Raw genomic sequence first — 22,059 nt, forward strand, 5'->3', positions numbered from 1 at the left:
CAAGTCATGTGTTATGAATAAAAAATCTGCACAGTAATTGAGGATGAGGGCTCTGTTTTGGGATCAAATGGCATTTAACATGTTGCTTTTTAATTCAAATTTCATTTGACAAAATAATGTTGCTTCCTGATTCCACACAATGCATATCAGGATATCTAGTACTGAATATAAAACAAAAATGTAATAAATACGCAAAGCTGAATGTGCTGCCACTGCGAAACGTGTGTGTGTGTGTGTGTGTGTGTAAGTGTGTGTGTGTTATTATAATACAGTGTTGTCCGTTTTTCACATTTTTGTGTTGTCAAATTCCGTTTTCTGATTTGTTGTTGTAGATTTGTAGTCTTATTTATTTCTCGGCCATGCTAATGAAGCCTCACTATGTATTTAAAAGAATACTAAGAATTTGCAACTCGCTGTATTTACAACAACTCTGCACTGTCCATAAAAGCTTTATTTATTTTTTTTTTACCGTTTTCACACACTTTTTCGGTTGTTCGCATAAGTGGGTGTGTATTAAACAAAACGAGGGCTTTTTAGTAGTTAAATAAGTGCAGGTTCAACCTTCGACCCCCCTGTGAACATCATCAACCACCCAGAGAGGAAAATGGAGCTGGGAACGCTAAGGCATTGAACACAGCCCTGTGATGTGATGGGAGCTGACAGAGCGGACCGAGAACGAGCGATAATGTTCACACTCCGCTTCACTCCCTCTGTCTCTCGCGTCTTTGAAAGAAGCACACTGGATAGCACATTCTTTGTCAAAAGAATGGTAGAAAAATGTGTGTGAGACGATGGGAAATCCTGACAAGATGGCTGACATGGGAAAATAAACAAAAAGTTTCCCTCTGTGGTGTTTCCACAGATGGATGTCTGTGGATTCCTGACGTCGTGGATCGGACAGAGGAGCAGAAATAATAACCCCGCTCTGAGCTGGATATTAGGGACGTGCGCTTTAGTTTTAATGAGAGACGATGAGCAAGATTTAGAATGATAATTACTATAAATTTTAGTATAGATTAGACAAACAATTTGACAGATATAATTCTCTCAGGCATTTCAGCAGTTCAGTAGTGTGCCATTTGCATTTATTTAAGTGGTGTAATTTCATTTATCAAATGCTCATAAATTTGTTAGTGAACACTAACAAATGTGACATTTTATGTGTAAAGTTGAAAACTTTTTTGAAAGTGTCATCAAAATCACCTCATACACAATATCTCAGATAAGTCCTTATGTACATATAATGCCATATTATATATTATTATAATTTATATTGTCCCATCCTTCAGTTTTACTTGTGAAAGGATCTGCATCTTACTGAACCCTTGACAAAACAATAGTAACATTTTGTTGTTATTGTTGATGTTTCTTCTTTATTCGGTGCTAAAAGACACCGAATGTCTGTTTGTCTTCTTTTTCACTTCACACGACCTATATATCAATTCACGCAGTTAAACGTAGAGTAATACGAATTCATTCTAATTTGCTGGGTTCTCTCAGGGTCTCCGGGTCACTGCATGTCTCCGAGCCGTAGTGAGCGAGTGCTTACAGCTCTGGCCTAGAATAAACTGCTCCACTCATTAACTCAGAGCTGATCGGAAACCATGTAATCAATCAGACCGCAGTTCCCACCCCCAGTTTCACTGGAACTAATGGAACAGTGCATGCTTTCCAAAGAATGCCAGTTGGACTTCACTTTCCTTCGAAAACGCCACCGTAATGAATCGGTCTTCAGTTCTATTCCCCAGTTTCACTGTAATCAACTGATTTCAGGCTCCGCCCACAAAACCAAAGAAGATGAGGTCGCATGAGTTTTTAAAGCATGTTTATGCATGACAAGCCCATAGAGGTGTGTGTGTGTGTGAGAGAGAGAGAGAGCACAGGCCAAGCTCTCCTTGACAAATTATGGGTTAGCTTTCACAAATATTTTGAATATCTTCCCTCAGGCAGAGTACTTTTGGCAGGTGTTTAGGTGAAAGATTAAAGGTCAAGCTCAGGTTAGGTGACCAAGCCCAAACGGTGGCTTCGCGCTTAACTTCACATTTTAAAATCTTTTTGTTCCGTTAAATGTTACATATGAAATTAGGTTAGATTAAATATTGCAGTTGGTTATATTAAGAAGTTCGAACACTGCTGTTCTACCGGCTGATATTCAGAAAAGCTGACCTTTTTTTTGGCAGTAAAGCTTTTTGCCGCACATGTGATATTTCTGTTCGCTCTTTCTGCATCTCTGTCACGCATTACCACGTGTGCCGCTGCAGACAGGAGCACGTTTTAATTGCAGTAGGAAAATGATTCCCTGACTGCACCATATTAAAGAGGGTTTTTTTTTCCTCCCCCCTTGCAGCTGTTAACCAAATAGCTGTTCATTAACTCCTGCAGATATTTCAATATTAATAATAGGCTTTATGTATCTCCAGCCTTTACCAAGAGATATAATTCGTCTTGAAATTCGTGAAGAAAGGACATTTAGAATGCGCCTAATAAATGGAATGAATTTATTATAATTAGCCTCTGTGTAAATGGAATACAGAATAATTGGTATTTTAAACTATCTACAATGCTTTGTGTTGAATATTGCTGTTATCAGCACACTGCTTTGTTCTATGTGGAGACATGCTGTATTTTTGTATTTAAGGCTCTTGGAGAAATTCAACCATTGTGGTAGAAATTCCAGTGCTGGCAGCTGTCCAGGTGAAACGGAAAGGATCCCAGTATCGAAAAACCTTGCGAGCTTGACACAGAGGTTCACTGTAAAGCAAAGATAACCCAGCCAACAAAGTAAACATATAGTTATGACACAGCAAAGCGTTTTTTTTTTTTTGTTGTTTTTTTTAAGCAGATTATGCAACAAATTTGGATTCCACTGGTTTCATTCATAATGTGCTAGGCTTTTCTCCTCGTGTTTGGCTGAAGGCCTGGACAGAGAGAACGTCTCTAACAGGAAAAGAATGTTTCACACTCTGCCAGGAATGTGCAGATGAAGTGAAGATGGAAAACACCCTGAAGCTCTCGTAATGTTTGAAAACTCTTTTTTTGTGGACTGGCCAGGGTTTTTATATATATATATATATATATATATATATATATACTGTTGCGGAGATTTTCTCCAAATACGGTTTCGCTGAAAACAAAATACTCTTTTATGTCTGCACATATATTGTAGTGAAAAATGATGAGCCTTATAGTTAGCACTGCCATTTTGTCAGACATTTGCAAACCTCCACCACTCCCCCTTTCCAAAGCCCTTATTAGGGAAATGGTTTAATTGGATTAAATAATTAGTGTTAGAAGCACATGAGGTGTGAAGCTGCTGTCGTCTGGCTTTGCAGGGAATACAGCTGGCATGGCGCTTTATTAACTCCCCCACACGCTCACACAATTTACATTCTGCTTCTTTGACTGCAGCTCTTTGAATAAATTGTAATGTTTTTTTTTTTCTCCAGCTGCAGTCAAACTCATTACCGGGAACCTTTAACCTGGCGCCGTCCCATATGTTCGGCAACCGGCTAAATCCCAACTCTGCCATGGCCGCTCTTATCGCCCAGTCAGAGAATTCTCCAGCAGGTGAGGACACACACACACACACCCACACCATCCAGTTTCAGCTTCAGCTTCTGTTAACCTCCTGCTATCACAAAGGTCGCGTCTCAGATCTCTCCTCTGTGGTCTACTCGCTCCTCTGTTCCTGTGGAATGTGCGCTCGACAGAGAGAAAGCGAATGAGAGAATGAAACTCCCCGGGACAGGCGAGTAGAAAGAGTGAGACGAGTGGAGAGTGCACATACCTGTTAAATGAAGCATGCTAGAGCTCAGACATTTCATTAATCTGGCCAGTGACTGTGGAAATGACACAGTGGGGATATCCCTCACCTCAGCAATCCCACAATCCACAGATCATGCTGAAAATGGGGACCAGCTGAAGGGGGAGTGAGAGGGATGTGGTCTTTGAGAAATAATGGATCAGTCATGGCCTCGTTCTTAAAGGGGAGGGGGGGTCAGGAGGTCGCTTAGCTAAGAATAGGCGAGGGAGAGGTAAAGAAAAGCGCCACTCAGGTTCGGAAAGCTTGATCCGCTAGATGATAGAAATCAGTCAGTGTGTTTCCATATAGATAGATTTCCTGATCAGACTGTAGTGTTTCCAGAAGCAACATTGATTTGTTTGAGCAGTTAAATGAGGCACATGACAATAAATAAAGACTAGCCAGGTATGAACAAATGAAAATGATAAAAGACAAAAAATACAGCTATTCAGGTATCTTCATTTCGACATAAAAAAGAGCCCAAATAGCTTCTTCCATGCATGGGGCTCATCCTGGGTCAGAATTACAAGTACTTTTTTTTTTTTACAATAATGATATTATTTATTTATTTGGTTGTTTGGTTTATGTTTTTTTGTTTATTTTTATTTTTATTTTATTTAAAGTATACCTTTACTCCCAGATTCTAAACTAATAACATCGAGTGCCTTATAGAAATAAGACTTTTACATTTATTTTCTTGGTCATTTAACTTGAATACAACAGATCCCCTTAGTACAAGAACATTATTTAAATGTTTGCAAAAAAACCCAAATAAATCGATCTGTATATTAGCACTATAGAACTTAACATTCCCGAACTTTGCACCAACAAACACATTACATCCACATTGACATTATTTATAGTTATTGAGTTTTTGATTAAATGCATTCAATTCAAGTGACCGGTCAGGTCAAGAGGCAAATAACTGTAAGCCACATAAAACGGCGGCTTGTGTTTTCCACCATTATAACAGAACATTAAAAATTACAGCCTGACTTTGGCTTTGCTTCATGGTGCTCACTTTGAGAGCCACCGCATTAGCGAAACATGCACATGAATTGAGTTACTTACATATTAAAACTAACAATATTTTTTCATGTTCAGTGGTGAGTAATAGATTGGCATAGTGTTTCTACAAAAATTCATTAAACAAAAGAAAAATCACTGTCAAAAAAAAAAAAAGATTTAAGACACCCAGATTCTATTTATATGCAAATTTAAAATGCCCCTGACACCATGTACCCTTTTCTCTCCTGGTAATCAGTGTTGCATTGCAATTGTTTGCATATTGAGACCTGATTGGCTTCTATATTAAATGATAAAAACACCCGCCTGTCATATGTTAAACACTAATTCACTGTTTCCAGTTTGGCTTCTTAGAGTTTCAAAATACAGGAACTCATAAGTGCAAAATACATTAATACTCCAAAAACTATAAATGCAACTGCAAATATCAATATATGATTCTGACAAAGAAAAATAAGGCTCTTTCTGAGCATGTAATTAAGTTACTCTTGAGAAAATGTTTTAATGTCAAGGTACTTGGGTTATTATAGTTAGGAGTAAACATTCCTTGTTGCTTTTACACTGGTGTTATTATAGTTGTTTTGCACTTAAAGGCCAGCAAAAAAAAGCACTACAGTGAGCAATTTACCTTGTCCAGCTGATTGTTAAGTTCCCCAAGACATTATTTGAAATGAGTGATTTTAACCTGAACTTAACAACAGGGTTAATGCTAGTTGTGGCCTGATCCTGGTTTTCTGTCAACACATACTTTTTGAGAGCATTTTTCTAATTCTGTTGAAAGGCTCTGACACACAGCATTGAGTAACGCGTTCCCTGATGCAGCGCGGTGCTGTTCCTGACAAGAGGAAAGACTCACCCTGATACAGAACCACCCCCCTTTCAATGAGGAGGACGAAGGGGTGCTCTGCTTTGGTGCTGGAGGCGCTGCTGGCCTGGAAAGTGTTAAAACTGCAAAAGGAAGAAGGGAACCGGGGAGGGGGCTGTGATTGGCTGCCGTTGACTGGAGGGGGATGGGGAGATGCACGAGAGAAGTGGGGGGAGGGGTTGTGTCTGACTTCGGCACATGTGTGATTCATTACTTTCACTGGTGAAAATGAAAAGCAGGGTCTGGCATGGGGCCTGCAGGGCAGCCGGGAAAAAAGAGAGAGAGGGAGAGAGCGAGCAACGAAGAGTAGGGGAGAGTCGGAGCAAGAGAGAGAGAAAATGGGGGAGGGAGTAATGTAGGCATCTCGGTGACACTCAGTGCGCAGCCTGAGCTGCCAGAGTCAACACTTGAGCTGAAGATGGATTTGCGTGAGGGAGTTGCAATGGCCGGCGGGCCAGCAGAGCACCTTCTTTTTCTTCTTCCGTTCCCTCCTTTCCCAGGCTCGGTTTTCTTATCGACTGCACTCTGTTTATCTTTCAGATCAGGAGCTGGGGGATGGGGCTCTCGGCTTCTCCAGGCGAGGAACCCCACCGAAGGCGAACCTTTCCCCACGGTAAGCCCTATTTACATTCCAGAGCTGGAGGGGGACTGCAATCTCTCTCATTCTCTCGCTCTCCCGCTCTCCCACGCTCTCCGTCACCGCTCAGCTGTTTCCTCTATCAGCATCCTGCTGCAGACTGCAATAGATAGCACAGGAGCATCTCTTCACGCACCAGAATATTTTGAGATGTTTTACGAAACACAGCCTTTTGACAGCGAAGGTTATTCAGATGGATTTATACAGAAGGAAATGGTTTAAGTGAGATGTTTCAATGTAAATGTGACTGAATCCAAACTTTCAGGTAGGTGAACTGCGTTAGTGGCTTCATTCTAATTGGCTCTGGTTTGACAGCTTAATGTGGGTTCGTTGGACTAACACAGTTAGGTGTGTATCAGGGCTGCAGATTGTTATATCTGTGTTAATTATTAAATTGATCTTGGCCTTATCACAGAATCCAGCTATATGCAAATACACACTAAATGATTTTTAAACGATAAATGTTCCAATTATGATTCATTGATAAAATGCTGTGTTAATTTGAACTGTCTTCACAGATACAAATGCTTATTTTTAACTCTATACTGCAAATCTATGTTGTTACAAAGCTATCTAATTGTAACATAAAGGTTTTTTCCTGTTGTAATGTGGATTTTTCAGCAAAAAAAGATTTATTAAATATAAAAATATATGAAAAATATAGGAGTCAATTAGCAATTAGACCTTGTAATAGCAGTATTGCAGTAAATCACAAACACTTCTGTGCATATTGTCTTTTACATTTATAACTGAGGCTACGTCCATGTTTATTGACTCTAACAAGAATTTAATTGCACGGTAAAGTCTGTTTCAACTGATATTCCCTTATTTTTTTGTTGATTATTCTTGTTGATGTTTAATAAAAATAGCACCAAGGCGAATAGATATTCTGAATTGTATTTTAAATGTGACATTACTGTTTTACTTACGCTGACTTATTAGTTTCATCCAAAAGTGTGGCTTGATTAATGTTCTGTTACAAAATGTGTGTAACATGTGAAATATCAGAAATCCCCATGTGTCACACGTGCATGTCTGTTGTATGCAGTCTGTTTTGAATGGCAGGAATATATCGGTAGCTGGTCAGCTCCGGCGCTTGAACTGTAAATATCTCACCATGTTGTTTCCATGATCCGTGCCGTAGCAGGCTATTACGGCTCGTTGGCACTGCGCCCGCTGTTAGTGGAGATTTATGAGCATGCGGCGTCCGTCTGTTTTTTCTAATTACCCCAGAGATGCATTCACGTGCTCGGGGAAGCCCCTGATGGAGCGGCGCATTCATAACAACAGAGACGGCTGTCTGTCCAAACAAGAGTGCGCTGAGATTTATGGCATCAGGGACACAGCCAAAAAGTCTCTCTCTCTTTTACTCCCTCTCTCTCTCTCTTTTACTCTCTCTCTCTTTCTCTCTCTCTCTCTCTCTCTCTCTCTCTCTCTCTCTCTCTCTCTCTCTCTCTCTCTCTCTCTCTCCCTCTCCCTCTCTCCCCTACTCTCTTTTGCTCACTGTCTCTTACTTTCTTACATCTATTCATTAGAGCTATGTGGTTTGTTTAATCTCTGAGGACTGATGTTAAATCAGAAGAGCAGTCCCTGGCCTTGACAGTCACAGTCAGTCATCTCAAATTGGGATGTATTTTAGTAAATAAATAATCCGCTGTCTAAAATTGCAATGATTTCTGTAATGCAGAGTCACCTCATTATAACACAGAGGTGTCTTCTGATGCTTTCAGTTCTCCCTTAAGTGGACTGCACATACGGTATGACCCGTCAGGGCCTGTGGTGCCAGGATTGGGCACTGACACGCTTCCACCGGTGGCCACCAGCATCGAACAGCTGCTGGAGAGACAGTGGAACGAAGGCCAACAATTTCTACTGCAGCAGGGATCACAGGCAGATGGTGAGTGTGCGTGCACACACACACACACACACACACACACACACACACACACACACCCCTGCATGCTGTATAATACCATCATAAGAATGAATATCCTTCACGATTAAGCTTGACGAATATAGATATTATCCAGATCATATCTTGTATAATGCAGTTTGAAAGTATAGTATTTCATCTCACTAAATTTTCGAACTCTTGCACTTAACAGTGTAGGCAGGTACCGTGTCAGTCCGTCCCTCCAGGATTTTTCCAGGATTTTTGTGTGATCGTTGTGGCTAAAAATGCTTTATATTGCTGCAGCTGTTATCAAGATTTGTGACCCGATACGACTTGGCTAAATTGTAAGCACGTAATTCTTCTTGTAAGCTTCTCACAATGAAGTCACATATATTACTTTCTTTGATGGTTGTACTCTTGTTCAAAGCACACGAATTGCAGTGGATGTGATGACATGCCACGGCTAGTCCCAAATTTGTGGAAAATCGCGGTAATTTAAAAAAAGTAAAAAAAAAAAAAAAAAAAAAAAAGGCAAGAGTTTAAATTTACATTCATTTCTGTGATAACAAAATCTAAAATTTCTACAGGAACTGCAGAATAATGTTATTCCATGAACGTTTCATAGGATTTCAGCAAAACGCTGTTTTGTTTCAGAGAAATTAAAGGAAGGAACATCTATAACATCACTGAGCTTCTTATTCTAATGCTAAATTTAATTCTTTTGTTCATTAATGTAAGAGCAAAATGAAAACATTAAATTATATACACAAACAAAGCTTATAAGGCCTAGGAAAAAAACGCTAACAAAAAGCGTTACTAAATATATACACCATGACACACACTCGTGTAAAATGTTTACTGCACAATGCCAGTAAAATAAATACATTACAACCATCTTTATTTGTACAATGCTTAGAGGACACAAAAATAAGACTCTGTACGAATATTAATCACCATCCAAATGCATTGTAAGCAGATTAGAGTGCACTGTCTAATCTGTCCAGAACATTATTTGAGGTTTAGCCACACACAGTGAGGGACTCCAGTAAGTTCTATCGGAAATAAAATGGGTAAATTAGGATAAACAGTTAGTTTAGGGTTTTTATATTTAAGCAGAATATTAATACCTACCGAATATGTGATTTACACTTATTTGCTGTTTCCTTTACTACATATGACCCGCAGGTCATTTTAATAGGTTTGTTTTAGTTGACTTGCAAAACGTGACCAAAGGTAGAAAATCTAGTAGAAAAGATCTTGGTCCTTGCTAACACACACATGGATTTTACACCTTTGTTCTTCTTTTCGACACAAGCAACATTTTCGATAAACTCTGACATGAGCTCCTCAGCCCAATTTTATTGTGTCAAACTGTTGTGTCAAACACTTCTAGAGAAGAATAGGGTTAAGTGAGCTCTGGAGTGGCACAACAGAAAAGCGCTCTATCGTTAGCCGATCACAGTTCAAATCCTGATTATGCCACAGGGAGCAAAGTTGTCCATAGTCTCAGGATGGGAAGGATGGGATTCTTTCTCCATTCTTACCACAACACTAGTGAATCGTGGGTTTCTGTGAGCTCATGTATGAGCTCATTTCTCTGAATGCGTTAGACAGAACAGCAGTTCGAAAAGTTGCAGTTAGCTGGCTTCAGGTTTCTTAAAGGAAGGCATGTGTTGTGCTACATTCCCACATATAGCCATTTTAGCGCTGCAAGTTTCAAGTCACTGTACTAAATCATCAGTACTCATTCCTAGCACTGGTTGGCATAGTAATAACTAGGTATTCCACTTAAAATCAGCCACATCACTGAAAACACACACATCTAGTCAACAACTGTTGCCATCTTTCATGTCGCCAGGTCTCATTAAAAATAAATGATCTCCAGTCGCATTCTCGCTGCGAATCGCTGTATGTATGAACATAGCATTAGCCTTCTCACACCCGTTGTCCCAGCTGTCCTGTTATCGGAGAGAGCTGTCTGGTGTGCTCGTGTACATTTGGAGGTGACCAAACTTGAGAGAAAATGTGGGAAAATATTAGGATCCAAAATGCGGAAGAGCACTAACACGGGCAGAAGTTCTAAAACGTATGACACTGACAATCAGGCATTTATATTTATGGGATGAATGAAGATGAGGTGCAACTACTGCTTAAGGTTCGACTGGAATAGTGTTTGCTTGGGTCCTATGTATAATCTGAGTGCACAACAGTTTGTAGTACGGTGATGAATTGGTTCAGCATAGAGCATTTCATATTCTGGCATTTCTACACAAGGCTTTAACAATAGAACAAAGTGAAGTTAAACTGCTAACATTTTGTGAAATAAGAAATTATAGACCACAAAGTAACAAACTGGTCCAAGCTGATTTATAACACATCTTAAGTCAAGTCCAGAAGCTTTATTTATCATTTTTAACCATATATAGCTGATGCAGAATAACTGAAATGAAACAGTTCTTTTAGGACCCTAGTGCTACATAAGACAACACAGAACTAAGGGCTAAAATGTAAAATGAAGACTGCAGTGCACTACAGGACAGATGCATAACATAGCATACAGTCTGTGTGGGTCTCAGTGCAGATAAGTGCAGGTTGCCACTGTGGTGTCTGTGTTTCTGAAGACAAAAGCAGAGTACATGGAGGTTTCATTTATTTCTTATTACTCCAACACTGAAGGCTTTTTTGAAAAGGTTTGTTTTCATGTGGCTGGCAGAGCGAAAGGCAGAAACGAAAATAGAGTTTATGAAATATCCATATACATGTGGACATGGATTAAACAGTGCCGTGTGCATTTCCACACCAAATCTCATCTCATTCCTCATCTTTCTTCAAATACCTAAAAAATGATAATAATTCAAGTTGTATTTAAACAGTGAAACACATTCTGACAGCTTTAATACACACACATCTAACTAATGACTTAAAAAAGCTGAAGCGTCATAGCGTGGCTGGATGAATGATCTCGTGTTTAATATGTAACTAAACTGTGGAAAGTGTTCAGCTGAGATGTTTTGATGTGAATGCCGCTTATTGAATAGACACTTTTCAATGTTGCAGCGTGGTTCATTTTGACACGTTAATAAAGCTTGATTAAAGCACAGAGAAATAATCAGATGTGGGTTTTCAGCATGCGCTACAGATTCAGGAAGAAGGAGAACGCCTCCTTTCCTATGCTTTTGCAAACGCGAACAAAAACAAGCATCATTCAGTTGATTACTGATTTCAAGACTAGTCACATTTTTTATCTTTTCAATGCGTTACAGTTCATTTCCCTCACTTAAGAGATGAATTATAACCTCGCACTTTGCCTGTCTTTATTTCTCCTCTCTTGCTTTTTGAGTTTTTGTTTTTGTTCAGGTTTTGTGTTTTTCAGACAGCATGATTGACTGCATACATCTGTGTTTGATAAAATATGTATATTTACACTTTAGCAGCATTGAACTGCTTGTCAATCAGACAAGCCTGCACGCCCATTAAAAGTCTGTAATTACATCCATCTCAGGACTTTATTATGCCAGTCATCTTTCGCCAACAGATTAATGAATTAATCATGTTAGCCATGGTAATTAAAAGCTCTGTTTTTATTGGGTTTTCTTCCTTAGTTTATTTCTCTGACTAACAAATCCATGCATTTTTTTTTTCCAGTGCCAGAGACAATTAGCTCAGTTGTTTTAACTGGAAAAAAATAGCTTTTCGTTAAGAATTTATTAACTGGTTAATTAATTAAGTGGATACTGTTACTTGTTTCTGAACACTGTGATATCCAGTGTGATTGATATTGAAGTCAGGAAATGATTCTGTGTGGCTGAATTTAACTAAACTACTCCAAAAAAAAAAGTCCACTAAGAAAATGTAGTCATTTTTCATACCGTTATGTAAAATGTGGAAAAATATTTGTTAATTGTTGAATTAATGAATCGCTTTTACAACCGTGATTAGCAGCTCAGATGCATCGCTCACGCACATTTTTTGATATTGCACAGGAGTTTTATGAAGCTGTAAGTGAGAGAACTCGAGTTGCAATACATCATGCGGTGACTGTTTTGCTTTATGAGGAGCAGCTGTTGGTCATGTATGAGAGGAAACACTCAACAGGGCCTCAACAGGAAGTGCCAGCATGTGCAGAACGCACCCTGTGCTGCTGATCTAAAAGCAGTTTTGTGGTTCCGGTAATGCAGGTTAACGTTCGGATATAACTGCTCCTAAATCAGAGGAAAGTTTGGCTTCATGCTGCTCTGTGGGGTTCAGCTGGGGGTCTGAAAAGTCCAGTTATTTCTAGAGTTAATTTTTAAACTACACATGTCGACCACAGTGCTCTACACCGTGTATGAATTAGCGAAGGAAAATAAAAAATAAAAATAAAAGTGTAATAAGTAAATGAGTAATAATACACAGTAATAATTGGATGTGCTGTTGTAGAAAAATAATCAACAGCAGATTTACCACACAGAATTTAGTTATTTAATAATAACAGAGGTTTGTACCTATACTACAACAGCAATATACAGTGTTTATTTATTTACTTTTTGAATGAACGTATGAAAAAAATGCCATGCTCTTCAGTTTATAGTTACATTTAATGGTGTGAAAAAATGGAAATGTTTAACAGTAAAAAAAAAAAAAAAAAAGAGACTTGAGAACTCTAAGCTTTGTGGCAGCACAAATGTCACACCACAAAAGAACAAAAGATAGACCTAAAATATGCTCATTTGTTTCAGTGTAGTCACAAATAATCCTGCTTTAGCTTCTTGTCAGGATTTTTTTCCCCCTTTCATTCTTCAGACTAATTTAAAGTCAAAAGATAAAAGCTTGTTGTTTTACTCCCATCTAAATGTAAGTATATTATAATATAGCACCTTCGAAGTGTGTGTAAACTTCAGAACCTGGTATTTTAATTCGATATCTTATTTAAAGTGCTTAAATACCTGTTTATGGACTTTGGTGTAGAATTGTATTGTATTACATTGTCTAGAAACGGTTAACTTTTCTTTAATGCTACGTTTTAGTACTGACAGATGGACAGTTCATCATGTTAAGTGCCACGGGTCCCAGTTTCTTTTTTTTCTGCATGTGTGTGACAGGTAGCCTTGCTGGAGACAAATGTTTTGTTTAGTCAGCTACAGCTGTTGCTCTCCTAGCTGTCTTTCTTCACACAGACCCGTGTGTGATGTGATGTGTGTACAACATGTGGTCTCAGAATATGTTTCATATATTCACGTGTGTTAGTTTAGAACTTTACAAACACTTTTTCTTTCCCCTTCTAAAGTGTTCAATCACTTCACATTACCAGTAACATTATAAGAGTAAAAATCTCTATTTTGAAAAAGAAAAAATGTATTAATTGACCTTCGTCAGCATTCTGTATGTATTTACTATGAAATTAAATGCTCCTCTTCATCGTGTCTGGTCTGTTGTCATGCTTAGTTAGTGTACTGAAGGGGCGTGTGTGTGTGTGTGTTCACAGTGCTGGCCATGCTGAAGTCTCTGCATCAGCTGCAGATGGAGAATCGGCGTCTGGAAGAGCAGATCAGAACCCTGACCATGAAGAAGGAGCGACTGCAGCTGCTGAGCGCACAGCTCTCTGTACCATTCACACACGTTAACAACGCCACAAGCTCCGCCTCCTCTCCACTCTACCACAGCAACACACACACAGGTTAGACAGACTAACAGCTCATTATTCCACTTACACACTAACGACGAAATCAAACACCATTTCCTCTTTACCGTGCTACAGCAACACATACACAGATTAGTCACACAACTGGCATTTTGTTGTTGTTTTTTTTTTCGCTGCACATTCACAAGCATGAACCAGCTCAAAGAAAACCCAGTGGTATGCAGGGTTTCTGGTGCTTTGTCTACCTGCTTGAGAGACAATGGAAATGGTCGCCATGGCAACAGCAAAAGCAGCTGCACACTGTTTCATGAATGTTAACAAGATTAATAATTGGTGTCGTGATGAAATGAAAATGATTTTAATTTCGGATGACTTGTGAAAATATGACCAAATTAAAAAGAGAAAAGTTCAAAGTTCTTATATATTTAAAAATCCCAGGCCTTCGTCAGTGTGTGCCATAAAAACATCTGCGCAAGTTGATCACTGAAAAAAATTGACGAGACCTACTCAGCTCATCGAAAACTTTCTCTTGTGAGTGAGAAACAAAAAATGGAGCTGGTTTGGTGACCAAATGGAAAAACAGCTTTATAATTTTTGTTTAGTTCTGATCATTTGTGCAGTGGTAAAAAAAACAAAACAAACAAAAAAACAAGCTTTTTATACACCAGCGACTCAAGAAGCTCCTTCTTCTTGCTATAATAACACAAACTCATGAGCACATCAGCTTTGTAGTCAATAGCGCTGTCGCTTCAAAAAGCATTTGCTGTAACACACACACACCCACATAAACATGAAATCTGCACAGTAACTCACACCATAGCACCCGAGCGACACACACACACCCACACAGTACACACACAGATTCAGCCTCTCTGACTTGCACACACAGTAAGCAGTCCCTCTGTCTGTGTCCCTCGTTCTCTCTGAACTCCTGCTGCAGCCTCACTCCCTCCTGCAGCTCCATTAATCTGGTCATCACTCATGTGAAGTTGCCCAATCTTTCTCTCCCCCAGACATGCTGAACAGCAAGAGCATTCAGCTAGGCAGCAGTGTTTTAACAGACTCCTCTCAACATTTGCCCACTCAGGTAACTCGCACTACTCCTGCTCTGCACATCAGATCTGCTGGGACTGAGCACCAGTTTAGTTGAGTCAAGTGTTATTACGTATAACCTTCTAGCCTGTGAAATAGCATACCAGTGCAGTCGCATTTTTATGGCAGGCAGTGATGTAATGCTAACTGGTACAAATCTCTAGTTTAATCTGCTGCCTGTGGTGTTGTATGAACTCTTGCTTTCCAGTAGTTTCTAAGTTTTTTTTTTTTTTATTGGAAATTGACCTGTAATGATGTCTCTCCCTCTGTGTGATAAGGAACGTTTTAGCGTATTTTCTGGACTATAAGTCACCTCCGGATTATAGCCATGCGTAAAAAGACTAGCACTCGACTTAGAAATCGTAGTATCCAAATGATTGGCATTTTACAGACCAGTCAGATGCTGTAGGAATTTTCTTGCTTCTTACTTTGCTATTGTGTTTCAGCTCGTAGCACTCGGCGAAAACGTATAACCCTGTTATCTATTCTTTCCATGGTTTTAGTACAGAATTAAATCTTTGTACACATAATAAAAACACATTATTAGATAAAACTGTGTATATCATTATTTTCAGTCGACACAACAGTTTGGTAAGCCGATTACTGCAGCTGTTACAGTAATAAGTAGTATGCTGTTGTTTTTTTAGTTTTTTTTTAATTTGTTTATTTTAATTTTATTTTTTAATATTATACCATAGGGGGCACGGTGGCTTAGTGGTTAGCACGTTCGCCTCACACCTCCAGGGTTGGGGGTTCGATTCCCGCCTCCGCCTTGTGTGTGTGGAGTATGCATGTTCTCCCCGTGCCTCGGGGGTTTCCTCCGGGTACTCCGGTTTCCTCCCCCGGTCCAAAGACATGCATGGTAGGTTGATTGGCATCTCTGGAAAATTGTCCGTAGTGTGTGTGTGTGAGTGAATGAGAGTGTGTGTGTGCCCTGCGATGGGTTGGCACTCCATCCAGGGTGTATCCTGCCTTGATGCCCGATGACGCCTGAGATAGGCACAGGCTCCCCGTTGACCCGAGGTAGTTCTGATAAGTGGTAGAAGATGAATGAATGAATGAATATTATACCATGCTATAGTATTAAAAATTTAAAAAAAAAAAAAAAACAGCTACAAACTGACTTCTGGAGTAGTCGGGTTACCATAATCACACTAATAGACAGGCTAATGCAAATACTGTAACAATCTGAAAACTACATCTTAAAAAGAGTCTCTTACAGTCCAGAAAATGTGTTAAAACAAGGCAGCTGGGCCTGTTGTAATCCTGAAGACATTTCTTCACTTATCTGAAGAGCTTCATTAGTACTGAAGTAGAGATATCTTGAAGATTATCACAGCCCTGTCACCTATTTAAATGTTTGGATGTTTAAAATGGCCTGGATGACTCAAGATCTTCATCCACACTCCCTCTTTCTTTTTGTCTTAATTTTCTGTTCAGGATCTCCTGATTGGTGGTCATAGCAGCTCTAGCAGCACTTCCTCCCTCTCCACTCCTACCTCAGCAGCCCACAGCCCTCCTCAGCAACAGGTGAACGGCCTGATGGGGGCGCTGCAGAGCCCCCATGGGGCCATGAGTGGCATTGTGGGGGCTCTGAACGGTGTGATTCAGTCCTCCAGCCCTCTCTCTCATCCTTCCTCCATCACCCCCATCACTGGTGCCCTCAGCAACAGGTTAGTAAAGTGACAGTCATTCAGAGTTTGCATGATCTTATAATGATTGCATGAACATATTACTCAAAAATATAGCATAATGTTTGGAATATATACAAACACACACATTTGCTTGCTGGCTGTAAGTCTACGGTCATCTCACTTTTTGTCTTATCAGTACAGTTGCACTGGGACACTTTGCATTTATCATGTTACTAGGAATGTGCTGAAAATCAGTTACATGATGCATTTCAGAACTGAAAAAATTGAAATTTGTGAAATTATACCACAGCAGTTTAAATTTTTTTTAATTCTTTCTGGTCAGAGAGTGTTGTGTGGCAGCATAACTTTGACAGTGCCAGTGAAATTGTTTGTCACATGTCTCTTCCTCCAGCTTGGGAGCGAAAAGTCAGCCATGATACAGCGTCCCTAGAACAGAGAGGGTTAAAGTCCTTACTCAAGTGCTCAACAATAGCACAAATCACCACGAACTTCTGATCAGAAACCAAAAGCCTTAACCATTGAGCCTTTATTGCCCAAATCAGGTTTATGTTAATGTGCTTGTTGTAATCGGTTTATATTTCTATAATATAATATAATATTTCTAAAATTGTATATAACACATACAGTTGTTGATATTGCGAAAGCTTTGAGTTTTCCGACATAGAAATGTCTTCAGAACGGAAGTCTTGTGTTTTTTGTAAACATGACAAGCAGATATTTCTTTGTCTTCTTGATTTATAGAGAAAGGGTGGGGAAACTGCTATAATGTAAGGGATAACAGGAACCAAGATGTTCTGCAGACAGCTACCAATGGCCAGAAATGTGGTCTTCTATAATAAATAAAAGTGCTAGAGTGCTAGAGTTTTTAAATTGCTGTGGTATAAGAGGAATAAAATGCACCTTTTCAGCTGGAGGATGAACCATTGGTGTGAAAGCATGTACTGTCAGCTCTGCCTGAGAAATATTCTTCTATTATTAAATGATGTACTATAAGATATTATGGCTTTGCATTCAGCCTACAGCCATATTTTCACTGTTTACAGCACAACAGAGTAAACTATTTTGATACTACTATGTACGATATCATGCTATATTTTAAAGGCATCTTAAGTACAGAATTGGTGTAGAACCGCTGTACATTTTTTTACAAGGATCATTCTAAATAAACCGCCTGGTGGAAAGAGTTCAAACATACTGCTGTTACAGAGTCATTAAATAGCACTCATGTCCTCCTTTCTTTAGTAAGTATTTAGTAAGTATTTTAGTATTCTTTCAATAATACTAGCCTAGGATGCCTGAAATAAAACTGTAGCAAAGAGATGTCATTTTTTCAAAAAGTACTGGTGAGGGAAAAATAATACAGTATGAATGAATCTTTTCCAAGCATGTTCATAGATTGCGACTGCCTCTGGGTATTTCAGGTTTGCCTAAATAGCTGTTTTATGCCTATATGATGTTACAGAAATGGAATATCAGCACAGGCCTATAGGTTTTTGTCATTTGCTTTTGCTTTTGTGCTTTTAGTATATTAGACCTGCCTGCATGTTGACCTTCATCTCTTCTTTGTCTGATCTCTCTCTGTCTCTCTGGCTTTTGCTTGTTGCTTACAGTATTGTGACCACTGCGAAAACCAGGTGAGGAGCTGCATGGCCTTCAGTTTCTGCTGTGTGCAAGCTGAGTGTACAATGGAATAAATTTCATTTAGGTGTATGCAAGTATTTCAAACACGCACGTTTTAAGTTTTGCTCTTTAAAAAGGGACGAAAAGAACCTTTGTTGCCAATGGGCAGCACAGACACTGGTGGGTAACACTGACATACAGATCTCAAAGGCTCCCGGTTTGAGGCCAAATTCAGGTTATTGTTGTGGTAGGTTCATTCAGGTGCCCCAGTTTCCTCCCACCACCAAAAACTTAGTATGTAGATTGGATGTGCAAAATTGCCCCTAGCTGTGAATGTGTTTGTGCATGTGAATGGCACCTAAAAGAACTAGTGTCCGATCAAGGGTATATTCCTGCCTAACATTTAAGTGTTTACAGGATTGACACGAGATACTCTGGGACCTTAAAAAGAATAATATTGTTACAATAAATGAGTGAAATAATGTACATTTTTTTTACTGCAAGAAATGTGTACATTAGTGCTTTGAGCTGCTGAACACAGAGATTGCAGCAGTAGGGCATTTACTGTTTTTTGCAATTGTGTGTGTCTTTTAGTGCGGTGAAGCTCCTGACTGAGCAACAGAGGCAAATTGTCCTCCATCAGCAACAGCTGCAGCAGCTCATCAATTCCCATTCCATATCGGTACCATTTATACACACGCACAGACACCATATGGCTTTAGGCTGCATGGCTTCTTCTTCTTCTTTTTTTCTTTTTTATATTAATTGTCCTTGAAGGCAATGATCAGAGTGTCTAGTCCAACACAATCAATTTGGAACTTTTCTCTCTTGGAACTCTTTCATTTTAAAGGTTTTCATGAGTGACCATTACCATTATCTGTAACTTCATTTGAGGATCTTTTGGCAAAGAATCAGTTATACAGTCAGCCAAGACATATTTTGTTTCCAGCAGTTGCTTCAAGGATAAAGTTACGATCCAAAATACTTTTTCAAAAATATCTGCCTCAGACCGTATGCGTTTTGTGACCGGTTATTCGTTAATCTCCATAAGATGCTGATGTGGTTTAGACATAGCATGTTTTTGCAGCAGTCTGTAAAAATAAACAAAACTTCACCATGTAGCTATTAGTGGGTTTTGTTAAAGTGCAATTTGATTGTGTTCTTAAAAATGGAGTATTGCACTTGAAACATTGTCAACTGAACTTTTTCTGTACTTTTGGTTTTTCTAGAAAAAAAAGTCTGTCTCTGTGTGTTTGCTCCAGGAGCAGCAACAGGCCTTGCTTTACCAGCTGATGCAGCAGCAACACCAACAACATGACCTGCAGCAGCTTTCCTCAACCCCGCTGCCCATTAACAACCTGCTTCCTGCTGCTCAGGGTGCCATCGCTGCCAACCCTTTTCTGGCTTTACACAATGACAACAGCAGTCAGAAAGCTGCGGTCAGTAGTATAACACATTTAACAAAACTGTTTACTTTTTATTATTACTTCTTAAGTTTTAGTTCCTCACTAATCAGTACTCATAGTTCAGTTATAGGCTCAGAAATGACTCACTCTTACAGTTCATCTGATTCATTTTGTTCTTTGTTGTCATGCAGAGGCTGGGTGAGAAATCTGTGAGTGTCACAGGGCAGGAGAAAACCTGAGCAGGTGGAACAGGACTGCTGGAGGAGGCCTGCCGTCTCGGGAGCTAAGCATCCCATCAAAGCAGCTACAGACTGATGCACACAAACACACACACACACACACACACACACACACACACACACACACACACAAAACTTGGCTGAATAACTCAAGCTCTAACATTGCACTGAATTGGACTAAATCACTTGCTGTAAAGGTTAGGGGCTTGGGGAACCACTTTTGGGGCAAAGGCAAACACACATGCACATGCACGCACACACACACACACACACTTCTAAGTGACATATTGGTGTGAATCACTGTGGGGGGGAGGTGCTGAGTAATCTTGGCTGGAGAATAAATGCATCTGCCCACCACTGTTACCTCTTTACTTAAACTGGACTAGCTTAGGAAACATTTAAAAATGTTTAAAAAAATGTTTGTTCGTGGGGGAATTAAATCTGAAGTGTTTAGTCCACCATAAGGCCTTTGTCTCAGAGGGCCAAACAGGGACGCGCTGATCCTGCTGATCTCCTAATATGAGCACCTACCTCTCCGAGCCAAGACTGAAACAGTTAAAATACCAGGACCGGTACCCAAGTGCCTGGCATCTCCCTCCATTCCCTCATGCTGAGGATACACACTGGAGACGCTGCCACTCTCGCTTCCTTTTTATATTTCGCTCAGTCTGGTTTTAGGATGAAATATTGAAAATTTCAAAATATCGCTACCAATCACTGTCACTCAGGCAACACCAGATTCTGAAAGCCTGCATGTTGACCAGGCTCAGCTGTGTCAGATTTACCTGGGCATGTGCCGATATGAAATCTCTATCACGATAATTGCTTCAGTTTCTTTTTTTTTTCTTTACTTTGATCACCTTTTATTTACAATATTATTGTGTTTCACTGATCACACAATGCTCTTTCACAATAGTCCACAATAAGGGCATTCAGTGACCTCCGTCCTCACAAGTAGGACAATATTGTGTCCAGTATTGTTCATGTTCTATATCGTGATATATCTCAAACCTGATTATCGGCACATGCCAGCAATTACCATATTTGTGCTGCAATGATTTCTTAAGCCAACTTTATATTCCTTCTGTTTTTTTATTTATTTGAGTTTGTTTTGTAATGGGCACAAGATAATATTTTAAAGCCCAGTTGTCTAAAACATTTTTATACTACTGTTCAAAATTTGTCTCTTGTTTCCTTTGAATCTTGTAAGACTTTTTTTGATTAAAATGTTTTGTGTTTGAGCATAAAACCTACTTGGATGGCTCATTGTGTAAATATGGTCTTTTCTGTCTTCTGTGTTTGTTGTATACGATCAGAATAAGCTGTTTAAAGTTTAGCTCAGCGCTTTTTTTTTTTAACTCCTTTTCAATGTAAATAAGTATTTGTGTTCATTTGACAGTGTGAAGGATTTATTACAGCTTATTTGGTGTGTTGAGATTGAAATAATTAACAAACAGGAAAATAATGATGCAAGGTAATTAATTTATTTTTATATGTACAGGGACTTTTTTTAATTTTTGCATTTAGTTGATGTCGTTTTATATTCCTATACATATTTCCACGTTTTCATGTGTCTGTATAGGTAATTATGCAAAACTCCTTAAAGTCTGTATTTAAGAATACCAAACGTGAGTCCTGCTTCGTACTGATCGTAAGAAATATTAAACACAGAGACTGTAGCGTTAAGATTTTTCAGTGATTAAAATTGTTTCACAAACGTGTTGGTGTCATAATTTTGTTTGGTCTCATATTTGTTATATTTAGACAGGAAATTAGTTTCAGTGACCAGGATTTCTTGTCTGGAACAGTTTCCTTCAATGCTTAGTGGCCAGAAAAAAAATCAAGACCCAGGGATCAGTGGCAACAACCATATGATTGCCTTTAATAATGAGGATGCGAACAGTGTGAGTATTTAAAATTTAAGTTGAAATTAAAACAACAACTAGGAATCAATTGAGGAAGAAAGAAGCAGGAGTTTTAAACATTCTATGCAATCTTTACTAATGCTTTGAATATAGATCCAAGCAATAGACATGTATGTATCATCAAACTTTAGAATGAATTTAGGTAATTGTAGACGTTCCCTTTGGAGACAGCTTGTGTTTATTACTACTTTTTTGTATATCTTGGCAATGCAGTCACTCCCATAAAGTAATTTATTTAAATGCCTCCATGGAAAAATAAAAAAATTAACATCTGAGCT

At 39.1% G+C, this 22,059-nt stretch overlaps 1 protein-coding gene across 9 annotated transcripts in view; it reads left to right on the top strand.

Moving 5' to 3' along the window:
• The window catches only part of mllt10 (MLLT10 histone lysine methyltransferase DOT1L cofactor), a 60,356-nt gene extending 38,783 nt beyond the window's left edge, over positions 1–21,573 (top strand). For 4 of the 9 annotated variants that reach the window (XM_060862250.1, XM_060862256.1, XM_060862254.1 and 1 more), the window contains 10 exons: positions 3,447–3,567; positions 6,234–6,306; positions 8,061–8,227; positions 13,689–13,880; positions 14,858–14,931; positions 16,377–16,609; positions 18,202–18,225; positions 18,806–18,893; positions 19,441–19,650; positions 19,809–21,573. In XM_060862250.1, coding sequence (XP_060718233.1) covers positions 3,447–3,567; positions 6,234–6,306; positions 8,061–8,227; positions 13,689–13,880; positions 14,858–14,931; positions 16,377–16,609; positions 18,202–18,225; positions 18,806–18,893; positions 19,441–19,650; positions 19,809–19,856 — 1,230 coding nt within the window. In that variant the 3' untranslated portion in view covers positions 19,857–21,573. Of the gene's footprint in view, positions 1–3,446; positions 3,568–6,233; positions 6,307–8,060; positions 8,228–13,688; positions 13,881–14,857; positions 14,990–16,376; positions 16,610–18,201; positions 18,226–18,805; positions 18,894–19,440; positions 19,651–19,808 lie in introns of those variants that run through there. The other 5 variants (XM_060862252.1, XM_060862251.1, XM_060862253.1 and 2 more) reach the window with 5 other exon arrangements.
• Positions 21,574–22,059: the final 486 nt, after the last annotated feature.

This window comes from Tachysurus vachellii, chromosome 25 (assembly GCF_030014155.1).
Source record: "Tachysurus vachellii isolate PV-2020 chromosome 25, HZAU_Pvac_v1, whole genome shotgun sequence".
In the NCBI taxonomy this organism is placed as follows: Eukaryota; Metazoa; Chordata; class Actinopteri; order Siluriformes; family Bagridae; genus Tachysurus; species Tachysurus vachellii.